The sequence below is a fragment of the Neoarius graeffei genome, chromosome 21 (genome assembly GCF_027579695.1).
Source record: "Neoarius graeffei isolate fNeoGra1 chromosome 21, fNeoGra1.pri, whole genome shotgun sequence".
Lineage (NCBI taxonomy): Eukaryota > Metazoa > Chordata > Actinopteri > Siluriformes > Ariidae > Neoarius > Neoarius graeffei.
This window is the reverse complement of record NC_083589.1, coordinates 56,315,549-56,335,825: the sequence shown is the minus strand read 5'-3', so window position 1 is coordinate 56,335,825 and position 20,277 is coordinate 56,315,549. Positions and strand designations below refer to the sequence as shown.

At 40.9% G+C, this 20,277-nt stretch overlaps 1 protein-coding gene across 1 annotated transcript; it reads right to left on the bottom strand.

The window, feature by feature from the left end:
- Positions 1 to 11,106: 11,106 nt before the first annotated feature.
- avpr1ab (arginine vasopressin receptor 1Ab) lies at positions 11,107 to 16,294 on the bottom strand. Its single transcript, XM_060903706.1, has 2 exons — positions 15,229 to 16,294; positions 11,107 to 12,413 (listed from the first exon to the last, which is right to left on the bottom strand). Exons 1-2 carry the CDS (start codon positions 16,184 to 16,186, stop codon positions 12,013 to 12,015), a joined length of 1,359 nt encoding a protein of 452 aa, XP_060759689.1. The 5' UTR covers positions 16,187 to 16,294; the 3' UTR covers positions 11,107 to 12,012.
- Between the last annotated feature and the right edge of the window lie 3,983 nt (positions 16,295 to 20,277).

Here is a 20,277-nt window from a genome sequence, read left to right as displayed (position 1 = left end):
CAATAGCCTATACTGCGCACATTATTTGAAGGGCATACGAATGAGCGCTCAGAGGTTGCAACGGTGACAGGAAGAGTCAGAAATAAAAGGAGGGCGGTGCAAACCTCACTGAATGCACTGTGTTTACCAATTTCAACACTCCGGGGTGCAACTATGTTATTTTGTACATTAAGTCCTTCAAACGAACATGTAACTCAGAAACAAAAAAACAGGTGACATACTGTACATGGCTCATAATAAAACATCAATAGCCTACTGCGCGCATTATTTGAAGGGCATACGACGAGCCTTGCGCTCCGCGAACTCGTCCACGATGCTCTGTATGTCACTGATTCAGTGAGCTTTTAAGCGGTAGTCTCACGACCCGAATAGTAAACAATAAACATGGAGGACATGGAGTCGTTAGTGTGGTCTTGGTGCTGTGGCTTGTTGTCACCGACAACGCCAACAGATACTGGCAAGAGCGTATAGATGAGGCGAGGCGCATAAGGCTTCAGAAATTCTCGTAATTCGTAATTCTTCTCCTTCCGGGTTTGCGGTGTTTACAGATCCCAGCGCGCTCGCGGGGCGTGTGTGGGCATGTGAGGACACTCCTCCTCACCAATCAGTGCACAGGGGAGTGTCTGCTCACGCCCCCAACCTCACTCGGCACGGCTTGGCTCGCTTCAGCCCCACTCCAAAACGGTGCGAGTTTTAGGGGCTAAGCAGGGCTGAAGCGAGCCGAGTCCTGCTGGTTTTTGGTAGTCGAAACGCGAGCCGTGTCGGGCTGAAGTGAGCTGAAAAAGGGTAGTGGAAAAGGGCCATTAGAGTCACCAGTTAACCTAACCTGCATGTCTTTGGACTGTGGGGGAAACCGGAGCACCCGGAGGAAACCCACGCGGACACGGGGAGAACATGCAAACTCCGCACAGAAAGGCCCTCGCCGGCCCCGGGGCTCGAAACCGGACCTTCTTGCTGTGAGATGACAGCACTAACCACTACACCACTGTGCCGCCCATATTTCAACATATTACAACATATCAAAAATCCCTTAGCAATTCAACTTCAGCAATATCTTGGCATCATGTTTGCCAAGTTTGACATGAATTTGATGAACCGTCTAGGAGGAGTACGTTAGAAATGATCATGTGTAATTTCATTCCAAATGGCCTTATGACATCATTCCAAAGTTCTACCCATTCATTTCAATGGGAAATGGAAAAAGGGGCACTGCCATGCCTGGGGCCAAAAGTCTGTGGTTGAGTAGTGATGACAATGACTGATGTGTGTATCAAATTTCATGAGTTTTCGTGCATGGGAAATGCCTCAAATAAGGCCAAACGCATAATAATAATAATAATAATAATAATAATAATCCTTCGAAAAACAATAGGGTCTCGCACCGAACGGTGCTTGCGCCCTAATAAGAATCATTAAGAAAACAATAGGGCCTCGCACCTTGGTGCAGCGCCCTCTGGTGGATACCGAAGGCTGTGCACCTCCAGTGCTTGGGCCCTAAAAAGCAGTATGTGTCATTCACTGAAATATTAAAAATGGTAAACATTGGCAAACTTTAAAAAAGGAAAAAGAGAAGCAGAATTCGTTGGTGTGTCTGGAACGTGCAGGTAGCTAGTACAGTTAGCTTGTTGTGCTAATCTGGTAATCGACCTGATGGTACACGCTCACAAGAGACAAACTCCAAGCGGAAGACAATTCTCATCTCATCTCATTATCTCTAGCTGCTTTATACTGTTCTACAGGGTTGCGGGCAAGCTGGAGCCTATCACAGCTGACTACGGGCGAAAGGCGGGGTACACCCTGGACAAGTCGCCAGGTCATCACAGGGCTGACACATAGACACAGACAACCATTCACACTCACATTCACACCTATGGTCAATTTAGAGTCACCAGTTAACCTAACTTGCATGTCTTTGGACTGTGGGGGAAACCGGAGCACCCGGAGGAAACCCACGCGGACACGGGGAGAACATGCAAACTCCGCACAGAAAGGCCCTCTTCGGCCACGGGGCTCGAACCTGGACCTTCTTGCTGTGAGGCGACAGCGCTAACCACTACACCACCGTGCCGCCCCAACATGGACATAAAAACACAAAATCAAGTCGTACATGAGCTAATAGCCGACGAGGTGTGTAACACTGAGTTGTCTGTAAACCATGTACGACGAGATTGAGTGGAATAACTGTTTTATTCTATTCACATTCACTGGATCTTGAGAAACAGAGCATTTTAAGTTTTATTTACTGCAAATTTGATAAATAAAAACTTTGTACAAAACGTCCGACCAAATAATTTCCGCTTAGAATGTAAACAAACTGGTGCTTATCTTCTGTTTGGAGTTTGTCTTCTGCTAAAAGGTTAATTTGCTCATGCAGAAACTAAGGTTGCATTTTTGTGCCAAGGTCCATCAGGTCAAACCTCTGTCCAGCTCGAGCACAGACATCACGGGCGATTGCTCTAAGACAACGAGGGAGGCTCAGCCTCCTCTAAAAATGACGAACATCGTGTAGGATGAATTGCGCTAGGCTTATGTTATAGCCAACCTTATAACATTGCTATTTCAGATCCAGAATCATAGAAATATATGTGCTCAACCCAACTACAGTGCGAAATCATTCCGTTATAACTTTCCCCAGTTCGCCTAATGTGTGCATGAGTTTTTCCCCCTCGTGACAGCGCGATGCAGCCCAGCCTCAGTGGACTTCAATGGCATTTGGGAGCTCTGCGCTTTTCAATCTCAAAATGCAAGACGATTATTGGACAAATACTGCGAAAATGCCCGCCCACGGAGTCCCAGCCTCAGTGGACTTCAATGGCATTAGGGAGCTATGCGCTTTTCAATCTTAAAATGCAAGACGATTATTGGACAAATACTGCGAAAATGCCCGCCTACGGACTCCCAGCCTCACAGTGGGAGGGACATGGCAAATCTTTCCGTGAGGAGACTGCTGATTGGTGAAAGCGGACAGATATTTTCTTTGATTGACAGCTCGTTTCAAATATAGACAGGCAGCGGTGAATTTCAGTTCAGTCTCATGCGGATTCGCAAGTGCTGTGGTGTATTGTAAGAGATCAGCTTACATTTCGATTTCATTCATTACATACGGTTTCTACCAGCTTTTTTAGTTTGTATATATTTTCATTGTAAATAAAGTGTAAATATAGTGTTGTCAAGTTTGCTATCTTAGTTCCAGAAAGTTCGTTTATTTGAGTGACTGAACTTGAACTTGAGGGGGCTAGTCAGCTAGCAAGAAAGCTGCGCACGGATGCCAAGCATTGCTGATTTAATTTTGGCGAAGCCATTTGCCAGTCTTCCTTTCGAGGAAAAAATTAAAATTAAAGAGCAGGGTAGACCAACACCTCAAATTGACTTGGTGAAAAAGGTAGGGAATAATACTCGTTCCTTTCAGCTCTCCTGGCACGAGAAAGTGAATTAGCTAACAGCAAGTGACCCACATCAACAACAGTAAATAGGCTACTTTAGTAATATGTCATGGATGGACCAAAAATATAGAATCTATTTAAAATGTTTATGCTGAGTATATTATATTGGAATATATATTTTTCTGGATATGAATTAAACACAGCTACAATTTGGAAAACATTTTTAAACAAAAACACAGCCGAGAACATTTCACACTACAGACCTGGATTAAAAGTGAAGGGTTATCAAAATTGTCAATAAAACATTTCTCAGTCAAAATAAGTAAAATATAGGGAAAGTGTCATTGAATGAAATGTGTGGCACCCAGCTCTATGTTTGGCTCCCCAAGGTCAGTGCTTGTGCCTATTCCAGAACACTCTGCTGTTACTGCTGAGGTTCCTGACAAAGAGCTGCTTTCAATAATGATCAATTTTTAAACAACATGCCACAATTTTAAAATATAAAATGTTAAAATATACCCCCCCCAACACCACCATCATGTATATTGGACAGTAGGCTAATGGGCCAAAAGAACCTGTTATTTCACAGTTTGTGACCCTGCCAACAATCAGCCAGATCAGAGGCAAGAGTATGGGCAAAATTGATGTGTTTTTTCTTTTTCTTTTAAAATCTGGAAATATCGTAACCAACCAGCCTCCCCTGTTTGAAAGACTACCAGCCGCCACTGACAGACATGGACTCTAATCTGTAATGTGTTACATATGCTCTGCTTGTCCCCAGCTCTGTGTGCTCCGAGCAAAACCTATGCTATTTCACTAAGCAGCAGAGAGCCACTTTATTTAATTCCCATAGCTTCAGGGTGAATCTGTCGCACACATTAGCTCGGTATTCTAGCGCATTTCATTATATCACTTCTGTCACCACAGGCACAGTGCTCCACGGCTAACCTCTGGTGGAAATGGAAATTTTGAGTAGAATGTGCATATTAAGGTGAGCATGTATTATTAAAAAGATGATGATTTGGACATAACTTCCTCCTTCCTACCTGGAGAGACAGAGAGAGCCTTCCTGCTGGTCATTATTGTCAAATATTGTGAATCTTTTCTATATTATTGGCATTTCTCACGTTTATCCAATTGAACCCAACTTAAAAATTCCAACTAGGATTCAATCCGGGTGGCACAGTGGTGTAGCGGTTAGCACTGTCACCTCACAGCAAGAAGGTTCTGGGTTTGAGCCCAGTGGCCAACGAGGGCCTTTCTGTGTGGAGTCTGCATGTTCTCCCTGTGTCTGCGTGGGTTTCCTCCGACCCTGTGTCTGAAATCGTGCACTATATAGTGAGGATGCCATTTTGTAGTACTGTCCGAAACCTTAGTGAGGATTATTTACACCCTAGATAGTGCACTCAATCAGTAAAGCCTTCAGTAAAGACTTCAGTATCCCACAATGCATCAATGAAAAGTAGTGTACAACCGATGGTCACTAACCAAAGCAATATATCCCATTATGCATTGTGTTCGTGCTGAAAGAAATCAAATTAAAAGTCTCAAATTTCTCATCTCATCTCATTATCTCTAGCCGCTTTATCCTGTTCTACAGGGTCGCAGGCAAGCTGGAGCCTATCCCAGCTGACTACGGGCGAAAGGCGGGGTACACCCTGGACAAGTCGCCAGGTCATCACAGGGCTGACACATAGACACAGACAACCATTCACACTCACGGTCAATTTAGAGTCACCAGTTAACCTAACCTGCATGTCTTTGGACTGTGGGGGAAACCGGAGCACCCAGAGGAAACCCACGCAGACACGGGGACAACATGCAAACTCCGCACAGAAAGGCCCTCGCCGGCCACGGGGCTTGAACCTGGACCTTCTTGCTGTGAGGCGACAGCGCTAACCACTACACCACCGTGCCACCCTACTATATAGTCCTCTATATAGTAATTCCCTATATAGGGAGTAGGGAGTAGTGAATGAGTGAGCGATTTCGGACACAGGGCGTGTGCTGCGGTTTCCCCCACAGTCCAAAGGCATGCAGTTTAGGCTAATTGGTGGCTCTAAATTGACCGTAGGTGTGAATGTGAGTGTGAATGGTTGTTTGTCTCTATGTGTCAGCCCTGCGATAACCTGGCAACTTGCCCAGGGTGTACCCCGCCTTTTGCCCGTAGTCAGCTGGGATAGGCTCCAGCTTGCCTGTGACCCTATACAGGACAAGCGGTTATGGATAATGGATGGATGGATTCAATATACAGAATTAATTTATTTGGCTATTTAAATAACTCATATTTACAACAATAACCCAGTCTAAGCCATATGAACCAGAAGATCATCGCTCGTCTGAGTACAGGAGTCAACCTGATTGGCTAAACGTTTGGTGCATTCACTGAACATCCTGAACGCAGGTCAGATTCAGCATTCTCTGTAGTAGTGAACTTAGAAATCATATACACACCTGCTGACTTACCAGTGATGAAGTTTCATTTATCATCATCCAACACATGACATACCGTAACAGGAGATTTTAGACATGTGGACATTGATAAATTTGGTAATACACACTCTATTAGCTCAGCCATGAAGTCTGTTGTAGCAAATGGGAGTGTACTAGACAGGTGATGGTTCATTCCCAATCTGTGAACCCATTTTGATTTCAGGTATACATCAAAACTGTTTACAATATGAGCTCACGTTCAAAGAAACTTGATTTCTTCTAACTACGTAGCTACAGGAGCCCAACAAGCACATATGGATGGGTATGCTGGTCGGGTGTCCACATACTTTTGGCCATATAATGCAGTTCAGCGCTGTAGCAAAGATGATAAACGTATGACAAACTGGTTGCAGTTCAGCAAGTCTAATTTCGTAAACATGAAACAGTAGAGCTTCTGTAGCAGATTCGCTGTTTGCGGTTTATCCAATCACACTAATTAACGTGAAGTTTATAGTGGAAGGCAGTTTGTCAAACCAAAGACTAGTTAGAGGCCGAGAGGTATCAGGGCAGAAACGAGGGGTTTTAGCCATTTTTAATTATATTTACCCTCATTTTTCTGATTAGCAAATTGCTTTTCTAACACAAAAAGTGACCACGTAGACAGAATGAACAGAATAAATGAAGTACAGAATCTCTGGGTTTAATCTCTTCTCTTGTCGTCTCTACCGTTGTTCCTATGGCGCGAATTGAAAGCGGTCACATGAAGCACCAAACCAGGCATTAAGCAAAACATAACTTTCAATCTGTCTCATTGTTTCCAGCATGTTGTCAGTGTCAGTCGCTTTGTAAACAAGGAATTGTATGTAACTGAACTTTTACTTTACTTTTCCATGAATACTTCTCTTCCTCCTCCTCTGTTTAGTCTAGCATTTTTTTTCTTGTAAAGCGACCTTGGGTCTGTGAAAGGCGCTATATAAATTAAACTTATTATTAGCTCATCTGGCCGACTTATGCCATCATGTGTTGTCCATCATCCGTCCGTTGTCCGTTTGGCACTGTCCACATTTCACAAAAATCGCTTCTTCTCTCTCAATTCTTCACCAATTTTATTCTTTTTGGCAGGAAGGTAGGTCTCCCTGGGGTGCATATGGCTTCTACCCAAATTTGCATAATTGCAATTAATAATGAAGATATGGAGTAATTAATCAATCCCTAATGAGCAGTTTCCACCAGAGGTGGACAGAGTACCCAACTTCATTACTTAAGTCAAAGTACAGATCCCACTGGTCAAATGTTACTCCAATACAAGTGAAAGTTGTAAAGTGAAATTTTTACTGAAGTTAAAGTACTGAAGTACTTGCTTTTAAAAATACTTAAGTATTAAAAGTACATTTTCTGTCAACACATCGTTGTATTATTGCCACAACGCTTACAAAACCTAATGCCTCTGAAGCAACCGACTGGATTTACTGACTAACTTGTAGAACCTGTAGAATAAACACCTGGTAGAATGTTACAAAATTAAACAACTGAATTGACAAAAAAGATCCATTGTCCACAAAGCAGCATGGTACCGTAATGTTCTGATACAGTTCTGGCAGTGTGTGCACACATGTATGTGTATATTAATCAGGAAGACAGTGGAATAGCTGTAAATGCAGCTTGCTCAGAAAATAAAAATGACAATCCAACCTGTTTAAAACCCAGGCCCACACCTCAAGCTTAATAACTGTCCAACAACAACAGTGCTTTAAGCAACACCAACAAAAGTGCAAGACCATCATCTGACATCAAAACAAAAAAATTCCGGCAATTTGTTGTGACTGACTAGTACAATACTGTCCATCTCACAGGTCTCACGTGCACGTGTGTGCAAGTGTATGTATTCATGCACATATGAATCTGCCTGTGGAATCATGGTGGTTTAACGTTAAGCTAGCGAGTCATTGAAGCTCTACCTGACATGCTAGCAAAATCTTTTCAAACTCTAAATCATATTGGGTAGCTAACGTTACTAGAAAAGAAAGATTTCTACATTTTGTTTATTTGGCAAGATTATGCTAAAACATTCCTGAAAGCACTTAATGTTAGTTAACGTTATTCATGTAAGCGTAACTCCATTTTTACATGCTAACTAACAGTGTCCAAGTTAATTAGCTATGTGTTATTGTTAGCTGTGGACAAGGCTACGGAAACTTGGCGGGAAAATCCATAGAATGTCATTTGACTAACCAGACTGCATAGCTATTGCAATGTTATCGCTAGCTCTAAAAGCACAGACAACTTCATTGCAAGCTTTCTCTTGGAATGAAACGTCTACATACCTCAATATGCTCCCGCAGGTTGGACAGTGAGTTTTTGTAGGCGATGGTGTGCTCCGTTTTAGGCAAACAAAGCAAACATTTAAAACGAAACAACTCTTTATTCCTTTCAGAAAACTGAAACATGGGTTCTAGCTATAGAACCGTGAGTGTGTGCATTCTCCAGAAGAACCGTCTCCTTCCATTCTGCCATCAACTGATCGTGTTAAATAATGCTGTGGAGAAATCATTGATCTTGATTTTATACAGTCGATGCACGTGACGTGACCCTAGTGATTACTGAGAGGCTCTCAGTGTCACCTGCGAAAAAACCAATCACGTTTTAGAAAAGGAAACAAAAAACGTCCACACCTCAAGCTTAATAACTGTCCAACAACAACAGTGCTTTAAGCAACACCAACAAAAGTGCAAGACCATCATCTGACATCAAAACAAAAAAATTCCGGCAATTTGTTGTGACTGACTAGTACAATACTGTCCATCTCACAGGTCTCACGTGCACGTGTGTGCAAGTGTATGTATTCATGCACATATGAATCTGCCTGTGGAATCATGGTGGTTTAACGTTAAGCTAGCGAGTCATTGAAGCACCTGGCATGCTAGCAAAATCTTTTCAAACTCTAAATCATATTAGGTAGCTAACGTTACTAGAAAAGAAAGATTTCTACATTTTGTTTATTTGGCAAGATTATGCTAAAACATTCCTGAAAGCACTTAATGTTAGTTAACGTTATTCATGTAAGCGTAACTCCATTTTTACATGCTAACTAACAGTGTCCAAGTTAACTAGCTATGTGTTATTGTTAGCTGTGGACAAGGCTACGGAAACTTGGCGGGAAAATCCATAGAATGTCATTTGACTAACCAGATTGCATAGCTATTGCAACGTTATCGCTAGCTCTAAAAGCACAGACAACTTTATTGCAAGCTTTCTCTTGGAATGAAACGTCTACATACCTCAATATGCTCCCGCAGGTTGGACAGTGAGTTTTTGTAGGCGATGGTGTGCTCCGTTTTAGGCAAACAAAGCAAACATTTAAAACGAAACAACTCTTTATTCCTTTCAGAAAACTGAAACATGGGTTCTAGCTATAGAACCGTGAGTGTGTGCATTCTCCAGAAGAACCGTCTCCTTCCATTCTGCCATCAACTGATCGTGTTAAATAATGCTGTGGAGAAATCATTGATCTTGATTTTATACAGTCGATGGACGTGACGTGACCCTAGTGATTACTGAGAGGCTCTCAGTGTCACCTGCGAAAAAACCAATCACGTTTTAGAAAAGGAAACAAAAAACGTCCACTTTCAAAGCTGCTTCATAGTAATGAGTGACGAGGACCTTGAAAGAAGTGTAGCAGATTGAAAAGTACGATATTTGTCTTTCAAGTCATAAGTTGCCAAAAAAATTAATACTCAAGTAAATTAAAGATACTCAAAAAGTGTCCTTAAGTACAGTACTCAAGTAAATGTACTTCGTTACTGTCCACCTCTGGTTTCCACACAAATGGCTTCTTCTCCCTCAATTCTTCACCGATTTTGATTCTTTCTGGCATGAAGGTAGGGGTACCTAGGGTGTATATAACTTCTACCCAGATTTGCTTAATTACAATTATTAATTAAGTTATGGACTAATTAAGCCTTAACAAGCAGTTCAACAAAAATCGCTTCTTCTCGGTCAATTCCTCACTGTTTTGGATTCTTTCTGGCAAATACCGGTAGGTCGGTATTCCTAGGGTGGAGATCGCTTCTGTATATAGCGTATATAGCTTGCAACATTTATTGCGCAAGGTGGCCCACTTTAGATCATTCCTTCTGGACTCGACGGGGCCGGAGTGAGCTACGCCGTCACTGACGGTCTCGTTATTATTATTACAGTTTTTGTTGAGTACCTGCTACTACATACTGTACTCCCTAAAAGGTCTTTGTTGGAACGAGTGATTTAACCGACTGCTTATCCTGCTTATAGCATAACACGGGCCTGGATATACTGAACAGAAAGAGAAGGCAAAAAGTTCACCATATTTTGAAGTGTTTATAGGATTTATATGACGTCACAATACACTTTGTCACGGTTACCTCAATGCAACCTTAAAAACAACCCGTGCAAACATTTACACTACAAGATATTTAGACAAGCGAACAATAAGAGTAAAAGTTCTTCTTCTCTTGCTTTCGGCCCACATTAGGCAAAATGCACTGACCGGTTATAAGCAGCGGTTACATTACATCCAAATGCTTTGCATATGTTAATTACATGAATTTTCCAAAAACTCAAAAGGCAGTGTGAATCAGTTTGTATTTTCAGCTACTGTTCTGCCAGTGAAAAGCCACAAAAACCTCATTATTAAAAGACAGGAAAATATGGATAGACTGGAACATACCGTACATTCATCGTGTCTTTTTTTTTTTAAAGAAGGCATTCCTGTAATTTCAGGTAGTTACATTGTTTATTCAGCAAACGTTTCAATGCATCTGTCACCACTTCACTACTGCGATTCCGTGTGTAAAATACACTCACCAAACACTTTATTATGAACACCTGTATCCCTGCATGCAAGTATCATGCAACTATCCAATCAGTCGTGTAACGCATAAAATCCTACAGATCCAAGTCAAGAGCTTCAGTTGATTTTTTTTGGTCATATTTTACACACATATTTCATCCTCATTTTTATGTTATGCTGGGTAATTACATTCAGTACCTGGTGCAGTATTCTATTTCTATTTCAACTGGCAGTATTTTATTAGTGCAATATTTCTACTTCAGTTGAAGTTATATTCTTATTTAAGTTCCATTCTTATTTTGTTGTGTATATTACATATATGGCCCATGTTTTTATTTTTTGCTTTTTTATTCTTATACATAGATATAAGAATAAAAAAGCAAAAAAAAACCTATAGTTTTTTTTAAATACTTTTATTGCACTCTATTTTTTTGTTACTGTTTTTCTGACTCTTTTTCCATTTGTGAGCTGCTGAAACATGTAAATTTCCCCACCGAGGGATGAATAAAGTTTATTTTATCTGATCTTATCTTAATGTTCACATCAAATATCAGAAAGAAGAAAAAATGTGATTTCAGTAACTTTAACGGTGGCACGGGTGGCAGTGCCAAGCAGTATTATGTATTTCAGAAACTGCTGATCTCCTGTTTTTTTCATTCACAACTGTCTCTAGAATTTATAAAATTGAAAAACAGAAACATCTGGAAATGACTTCTTGTTGAGAAAGTTCAGAGGAAAATAGCTAGAATGGTTTGAGTTGGCAGAAAGGCTATGGTCACGCAAGTAACTCTTTACAACCGTGCTGAGCAGAAAAGCATCTCAAGATTACATTATATTCATGACATTTAGCAGACGCTCTTATCCAGAGCAACGTACAACATACCCAGAGCAGCCTGGGGAGCAGTTGGGGATTAGGTGCCTTGTTCAAGGGCACTTCAGCCATTCCTGCTGGTCCAGGGAATCGAACCAGCAACCTTTTAGTTCTAAAGCTGTTTCCCTAACCTTTAGGCCATAGCTTCTCCCAAAAAAACCACAGCATGCCGAATCTTTAGACGGATTCACTACAACACATTCCACTCTTGTGTGCCAAGAACAGGAAGCTGAGGCTTCAAGTGGGCACAGACTCACCCAACCTGGACAAGACCAGGCAACGTTTTCAACTGTCCAGTTTAGGAGAACCTGTCTTACAGTCACAGAGATCCCATGTTTTAAACATAAACTGCAGCTCTTGACCTGAAAATCATCTGCATAACTGTATGCATTGCACTGCTGGCACATGTCTGGCTCGCTGCATAACTGCACAAATAAGAAGGAAGCAAATGTAAACATTTAAATAACCATATTTGAGAAAAGTGCCACTAAAAAAAGCCTTCAGCTGTCTGTGTTTAGGACTTGAGCCGGGTTGGCGTGACTGTGTTTATCCAGGTTGTCTATGCTCTGACTAGTCTCGTGTGAAGAGTCTACCGGGACATGCTGGTTGACTTTATGGGAACAGTCCTGCGTTACAGACTGGCTGTTCTTTTGCGAGTCCCTCCATGAGTCCGAGGCGTTTGTGGGTGTGCAGGCACCAGGTAGTTTGCTCAGCAGCGTATTCCTCTTCAGGCTACTGTCCGAGTCGTTACGGATGCCGTAATTGAGCTTCTGACAACACGGGAAACAGTGCAGGAAGTCGTACAGGAGGTGACCACCGAACAGCATGTAGATCCACGGGTTGCAGCAGCTGTTCAGGCCGGCGAGCAGCGCCGATAGGGTCACTGCCATGTTCTCTGAATCTGAGAAAGGAGAATATTGCGAATACAGGATGAAATAGAGAAAAAAGGAAATGCGCATGAGATGGAGAAGAATCTTTGTTTGGTACACACACGCTACAGTGCTAACAGTATCATTAATAATACACCATGTCCTCGGGACACACTGATGAGAGATGCTCTGAGAGATTGTCTCATGAGTTGATTTTTTTTTAAACTTGTAAATCACAACATATGAAAAAATGAGACAGATACACTAATGTCAATGGCAAATCAATGGCGTACTGTACACAAATAATACAAAAATGGTGAAATAGTTGTTTTGTTAGCAAAAGATTTTGCTATTTTGACTGAAAAACGTCAATCAAATTATTTTATAGGTTTCATGATATAAAAGTACTGTATGTCAGCCACTATATGAGTGATTTATTTTTTCCCGGCTGATTCCATCTTTCCTACAGAGACCTAAATCCAATTTCAGCCTTTAAACATCAAGCAACTCTGATCACTCTGCAAGTCAATTATAAGGCTTATAAGGTTTAATGTCACACTATTAAAAAAGCAGATTAATTAATTTACAAGCAGTGCTAATAAATAAATAAATAAATAAATAAATATCAATATTAAAGTATCTCTTAAATCAGCTAAGGGTTTTGTTGAACTTAACAAAAGCTGACATTAACCTCAAAGAAAAACTGTTCAGGAAAAATGCAGTGATGCAGATAGTGAGCACTGAGCAGTTGTACACGGCACAGACAAGCCAAGACTCTTTCTGAGTATATCGCGTCTTAAAGGTGTTTTACAGGGAAAATATATAGACACACACACACACACACATATATAGTACTGTGCAAAAAAATCTTAGCCCCCCCTTTTTTCATACAAACTTTTTTAGAGGTTTCTATTTTATGACTTCTACATTATCAAGTCAAAACATTACAAAAACATTTTAGAGTTCCAGACGTTCGTTTTTTTCCAGCACATAATTAAATGTTACAGAAGAAAAAAAAAGTTTGTATCTGAGCAGCATATTACAAAAGAGAGCACTTTTCAGATTAAAAAAGAAAACGTAACAAAGGTTACTGAGTTTTGGTGCAAAATGAAGACGCGAGTGTGACAGTCAAAGTGTCCAGAAGAACTGTGGCTGGTTCTGTAAGATGCTCAGTAAAACCTACAGCTCATTTCCACATAAAACTGCACTCACTGGACCTCAGACTACTATATATTTTTTAAAGCCAAGGGAATTTTGTCTGGCACCAATTATTGACTTTGTTTCATTTATTATGGCTTACTGATTGCTGTTTATAGTATTTTTAAAAATGTTGAAACATTTAATTTCGTTATTTTTAAAGCCATTTTGGATCGACCGATAACCAAGTGCAATACCCATTACCAGTGAAATATTTATTACCAAGTGCAATATCTATAACCAAGTGCTCAGTGTATGTTATGTGAATGTCTGTAGATTTTATATCTTTCCTGTTGGTAAATTTGGTCCATATCTTGTAAATTTGTAAACCTTTATGTCTATACATCTTCTTGTTTGTAAATCTTGCATCTTTTATGCAAATCTCTTTTATGTATGTGAATATTGAGGTCCGTTTCGTAAGGTAGTGCACTGAATTTCTTACACAATGACGATAAAGCAATCTTGGATCTTGAATCTTGACAGCATTTCTTTCCGTGTGCCTAAGACTTTTGCACGGGACTGTATACGTATATATGGTGCCAGGAAATGTGTTTCTCAACTCAAACAGGAAAAGCTTTAAAACATTTCAGGTGATGTTATGGATATGCTATGAATGTCACACTTTAAATATTTTTGAAAACCATTTCATGAGACATCTGCTTACAACACACACACACACTTCATGAAGACTGATGCCACCATTAAGCACAACCTTTTACGCAAAAATGTACCTAATTGCTCTCATACAGTATGCATGCTGAACTTTGTCCACTACCTACCCCCTACCCCTGGTCTGTAACACATTCATTCACACAAGAAACTCTATCTGTGCAGCACGGTGGTGTAGTGGTTAGCACTGTCGCCTCGCAGCAAGAAGGTTCTGGGTTCGAGCCCAGCGGCCAGCGGGGGCCTTTCTGTGTCGAGTTTGCGTGTTCTCCCCATGTCTGCACTCCGGTTTCCCCCATAGTTCAAAGACTTGCAGTTAGGTTAACATGGGGTGGCCTTGGGCTGAAGTGCTCTTGAGCAAGCTACCTAACCCCTGACTGCTCCCCAGGCGCTCTAGTGTGGCTGCCCACTGCTCTGGGTGTGTGTGTTCACTGCTTCAGATGGGTTAAATGCAGAGGATGAATCTCACTGTGCTTGAAGTGTGCATGTGACACATAAAGGTTCTTTCTTCTTCTTCTATCTCATCCGTTTGCACATCACACTACAATCGTTTTGCACTACTGCTGTATCTGCTGCTATTGCTCATTTTGCACTACTGTTCATATACACCTCAGAAGCTACTCTTCTAGCACCTTCTCGGTTACAGATATTGTACTGTATTTGCACTACTGCTATTTTGAACATTGATTTTAGAGTGTATTTTTATCTATATTTATAAATATTGTTTGTTCTTAATTTTTTTTTTGTAATCTTTATCTGTTTTTTTTTTACAAGTAAGGTGAGAGAGAAGCGGCATTTCGATTCTCCTATATGTCCTGGATGTATAGTGAATTGACAATAAAGAATCTTTGAATATCTAATTGATTAACTTAACTTCAAAAAACAAAACATTTAAATGAGAAATGTGAGCTGATAACAGAAGAAACGTGATGATAAAAGGGGTCGAATTTGACTGCGCGCGCATGCATGCACTCGAACCCTCACCATGCCAGGAGAAGTTCTTGTCCCAGGCGGACCACATCTGCACGATGAAGAACGGAGCCCAGCACACGATGTAGGCGAGCACGATAACGAAGGTCATTTTGACGGTGCGGAGTTTGGCCCTGGAGATGGTGCTCACGCTGCTCACCGACGCCTTACCGATCAGCGCGCTCGTGCCGTGCGCCGCGCCGCTCTTCGTCTTGCACTTGACGTTCTTCCAGATGCTGCGGCAGATAAATCCGTAACACACGACCAGCACGGTGACCGGGATGAGGAAGATGCTCGCGGTGATCCAGGTGATGTAGGCGCGCGTACCCCAGGGCTTGATGAAGTGTGCCCAGCAGTCGATCACTTCGGAGCCTCTTTCGATCTCGCTGAGAGAGAAGATGAAATACTGCGGGGTGCTGAGCACCACACTGCACAGCCACGTGCACGCGATCATGAGGCGCGCGCGGCGCGTGGCCCCCTGCAAGCTCCGTAACGGGTGGCAGATGGCGATGTAACGGTCCACCGTGAGCATCACCAGCATGTACGTGGACGCGAACATGCCGAGCACCTGGAGGTGCTTCACCACGCGGCACAGAAAATCGGGTCCGTAGAAGCGGTACGTGATGTCCCAGCAGAGCTGCGGCAGAACCTGGAAGAAGGCCACCACCAGGTCGGCGAGGCTCAGGTGCTTGATGAACAGGTGCACGCGGGAGCTCTTCTTGGCTGCGTTGCGCACGGCCAGCAGCACGCTCACGTTACCCACCACCGCCGCCAGGAAGGTCAGGCTCAGCACCGTCATCTCCAGCTTCGCCACGTCCTCATTACGCTCGAACCGGTTGTCGCTGCTGTTCGCCACCAGGCTCGCGTTTCCAGCTGCGTGCGCACCCGAGGCGTTCAGGCACAGGCTCGTGCCGTTACCGTCTGGAAGGATTTCCGGTGGTGGAGCACAGAGCCCTGGTCCAGCCTGCGCCATCCGGTCACTCAGGTGTAATGACTAATAGTGAAGAGAAGTGATTCTCCTGCGTCTGGGACGCGCGCAAAACGCACAATCAAGGCACAGTCAAGGCTGCCTTTTTTTTTTTTTTTTCTCCCCAGAATCAAATCAGTTTCTAAACCCAACCTTCTGCGAGTCTCTGTTTAAAAAGGGGAAGCCGTATAGTTCCGCCCTTCCTCAGGGCTGATCATCACTGAACACAAGAGAAAAAAAAATATCTTAAAGTGTTTTAAACGACTCAGAAAGCTGAATATGTTGCAGGTTTAACATTGGGCATTTATTTATAGGGTGAATATCTTTCAGGGTTGTTTTTTTTTTTTTGGAATACTTATTCTCGGATGAGTACTGATTGATCTTTATGAAAGCTGACTGAAGCAGACAAGCAACAAGTGTGTGTGTGTATTTCCTACTGAGGACCAAATGTCCCCACAAGGATCAAAAATCTGACAATTTTTCCTCATGGAGACATTTGGATGGTTCCCATAAGGAAAGTGTTGTTATTGTTGTTTCACACAAAAAAAACCCCAATAAAAAATAAAAAAGCACCGAAAAGTTTCTCTAGAGTTCGGGTTTAGAGATCAGGTTAGGACTTGTGTGTGTGTGTGTGTTTGAGGACCAAATGTCCCCACAAGGATCAAAAATCTGACAATTTTTCCTCATGGAGACATTTGGATGGTCCCCATAAGGAAAGTGTTGTTATTGTTGTTTCACACAAAAAAAACCCCAATAAAAAATAAAAAAGCACTGAAAAGTTTCTCTAGAGTTTGGGTTTAGAGATCAGGTTAGGACTTGTGTGTGTGTGTGTGTGTGTGTGTGTGTGTGTGTATACTACTGAGGACCAAATGTCCCCACAAGGATCGAAAATCTGATAATTTTTCCTAATGGAGACATTTGGATGGTCCCCATAAGGAAAGTGTTGTTATTGTTGTTTCAAAAATAAATAAAATAAAATACAATAGAATAAAATAAACTAGGCACTGCATCACTAATAAATAAAAGTGCCAAAAAGTTTCTCTAGAGTTCGGGTTTAGAGATCAGGTTAGGACTTGTGTGTGTGTGTTTGAGGACCAAATGTCCCCACAAGGATCAAAAATCTGACAATTTTTCCTCATGGAGACATTTGGATGGTCCCCATAAGGAAAGTGTTGTTATTGTTGTTTCACACAAAAAAAAAACCAATAAAAAAATAAAAAAGCACTGAAAAGTTTCTCTAGAGTTTGGGTTTAGAGATCAGGTTAGGACTTGTGTGTGTGTGTGTGTGTGTGTGTGTGTGTGTGTGTGTGTGTGTGTTTATATACTACTGAGGACCAAATGTCCCCACAAGGATCGAAAATCTGATAATTTTTCCTAATGGAGACATTTGGATGGTCCCCATAAGGAAAGTGTTGTTATTGTTGTTTCAAAAATAAATAAAATAAAATACAATAGAATAGAATAAAATAAACTAGGCACTGCATCACTAATAAATAAAAGTGCCAAAAAGTTTCTCTAGAGTTCGGGTTTAGAGATTAGGATGTATGTGTGTGTGTGCGCGTGTGTGTTCATTTCCTACTGAAGACCAAATGTCCCCACAAGGTTCGAAAATCTGACCATTTTTACCTCATGGAGAAATCTGGATGGTCCCCATAAGAAAAGTGTTGTTATTTTTGTTGTTTCAAAAAAAAGAAAAGAAAAATAACAATAAAAAATAAAAAAGCGCCTAAAAGTTTCTCTCCAGTTCGGGTTTAGAGATCAGGTTAGAATGTGTGTGTGTGTGTGTGTGTGTGTTTATATACTACTGAGGACCAAATGTCCCCACAAAGATAAAAAAATCTGACCATTTTTACCTCATGGAGACATTTGGATGGCCCCCATAAGGAAAGTGGTGTTGTTGTTTAAAAAAGAGCCAGAAAGTTTCTCTGAAGTTAGGGTTTAGAAATGGTTAGGATTGGTGTGTGTGTGTGTGTGTGTGTGTGTGTGTGTGTGTGTGTGTGTTTAGAAAACAGCACACTAACTTTTCACAGGTCAGGTGTGTGAAAAGGCCTAATGTCACTCCAGAGGAATAAATGAATAGAAGGTACACTCTTCAAGGGCTTTTGTTTTGTCCCTTTGGAGAACCATTAAATGTTTCCTGTCGAACCCTAGAACCGAGGCTTCAGACAAGATTCTGAGTAAAAGCTTTTCAGGGAGCTAGAATGTATAATCATCAAAAGAACTAAAGAGGAACCTTTAAAAAATAAACAGAAAAATGAATAGATGGATAGATTGATCAAACAATAAACAAACACACAAACAAACAAATAGATGTATGATCAAACCAAGCAAATGAACAAACAAACAAACAAACAAACGGATTAAAATAAAAAAAAACCTTTTTTTTTGTCTAAAAAATTGCACCAAAACATAAATAATGAGATCAGATGAGATGAATTGCAATCTTAATAATAAACATAAAATCGAGCTATAGTAATATAAACACATTTAACATATTTAAAATAATCCACAGAGCCTGACTTTACAGTCGAAAGTGAGATTTGTTCTATAATGTAAAGATAAGACTCAAGTGAATTGTATGTCTCCATGGAGGAAAGTGTACACTCTAAAAAATAATGGGGCCAGTAACGGTTCTTCAGGGCGATGCCATAGAAGAACCTTTTTCAGGGCTTCAGAGAACCGTTCATGCAACAGTTCTTTAAAGAACCATTTAAACCATTTGTTTGAGCAGTGAAGACAGATTTGTGTAAACATAGCCTATGTGCATTGACCAGCAAATGGTAAGAGAATGCCAGGCTCTGAAGAACCATTTCCAATGTGATGAACCTTTCGCATAATGTAATGGTTCATCACAGAGTTTTGACTCTCCATGGAACCATCCAGAGATTTGAAGAACCACTGAAGCACCTTTATTTTTTAGAGTGTAAACTCAGTGTGAAGTGGGTTGAATCGACTCCTGCTGTGTTTATTTGTGTTCGAAACTCTATAGCGGTTAATTGAACACTGTGGGTTTTGCTGTGCTGAGAGTACGAGTGGGAGCGTGTATATAAATAAATGAGGAATATAATCTGTCTGTGCGAGAGATGTTGTTAGAGGACCGTATCAGTGAGACGATGATTTCTGACATGTGTTTTTAAGATAGAGGGGAAAAATACAGCCTGGACTGTTGATAGGAATGCTGTGGAACCAGTCAAGTTTTCAGTTCAGACACGTACAACTAACATCAACTCCCTCTGTCAACGTACTGTGAGCTAATGTTGTGCATGTTTCATCAATCATCCTGAGCAAGTGAGCAGAAAAACAAAAGTTTAACCCTGAATCTTTCAGGAGCCATCAGCAGGACTGGGATTAAATCCCATGCTTTTGTAACTACACATTTTTCTTCTTAGTTTCACTGTATTTATTGAATAATAAGATTTCATACAGTACATGAGGAATAAGCTGCAGAATTTACCGTACAAATTTCACAGAACATTCCTTAAATGTTTCTATTTTCTGTTTTGCCTTCTGTGGTTGTGTACTTTAATGGTTTTTGTTGTTGTTTTTAATTTATTTTTCATATTTTATGTCACTGTTGTTTCGAGCTACAACTTTCCTATAACACTTTGACTTACATTTGCTGTTAATAAATGTGCTAGAAAAATAAAAGACTTGACTTGCAACTCAAATATTGTCTAAATCTAAATTTGTAGATTTATTTGCTGGAGATTTTATTAGTTACTATTTAGTTTATTCATTATTTTTGATCACTTGGCATGAAAGACTAGCAAGACTAGGACACTGTAATTTGTGTTGCACTGTATCTGTGTGTGATTAATGTGCGGGCTGATCTTTTTAATCTTCTTGACGATGTCTAATATTAAAAAAGAAAGAAAGAAAAAAGCAACAAGAATACAATCACGGTTCAGGAAATCCTGGTTGTCCAGCCATCGATTAAAAAAAAAAAAAAACCTGGAAAAGATGAAAATGGATAAAATGTCCAGGAAAATATCAGCCTGCGGATCTAGTAACCTTATTTAAATGACATGTATTTCATTTCTAATTCAAATTCTAATAATCAACGTCAGATCCTGACTCTGCTACTGCTTTAGAAATGT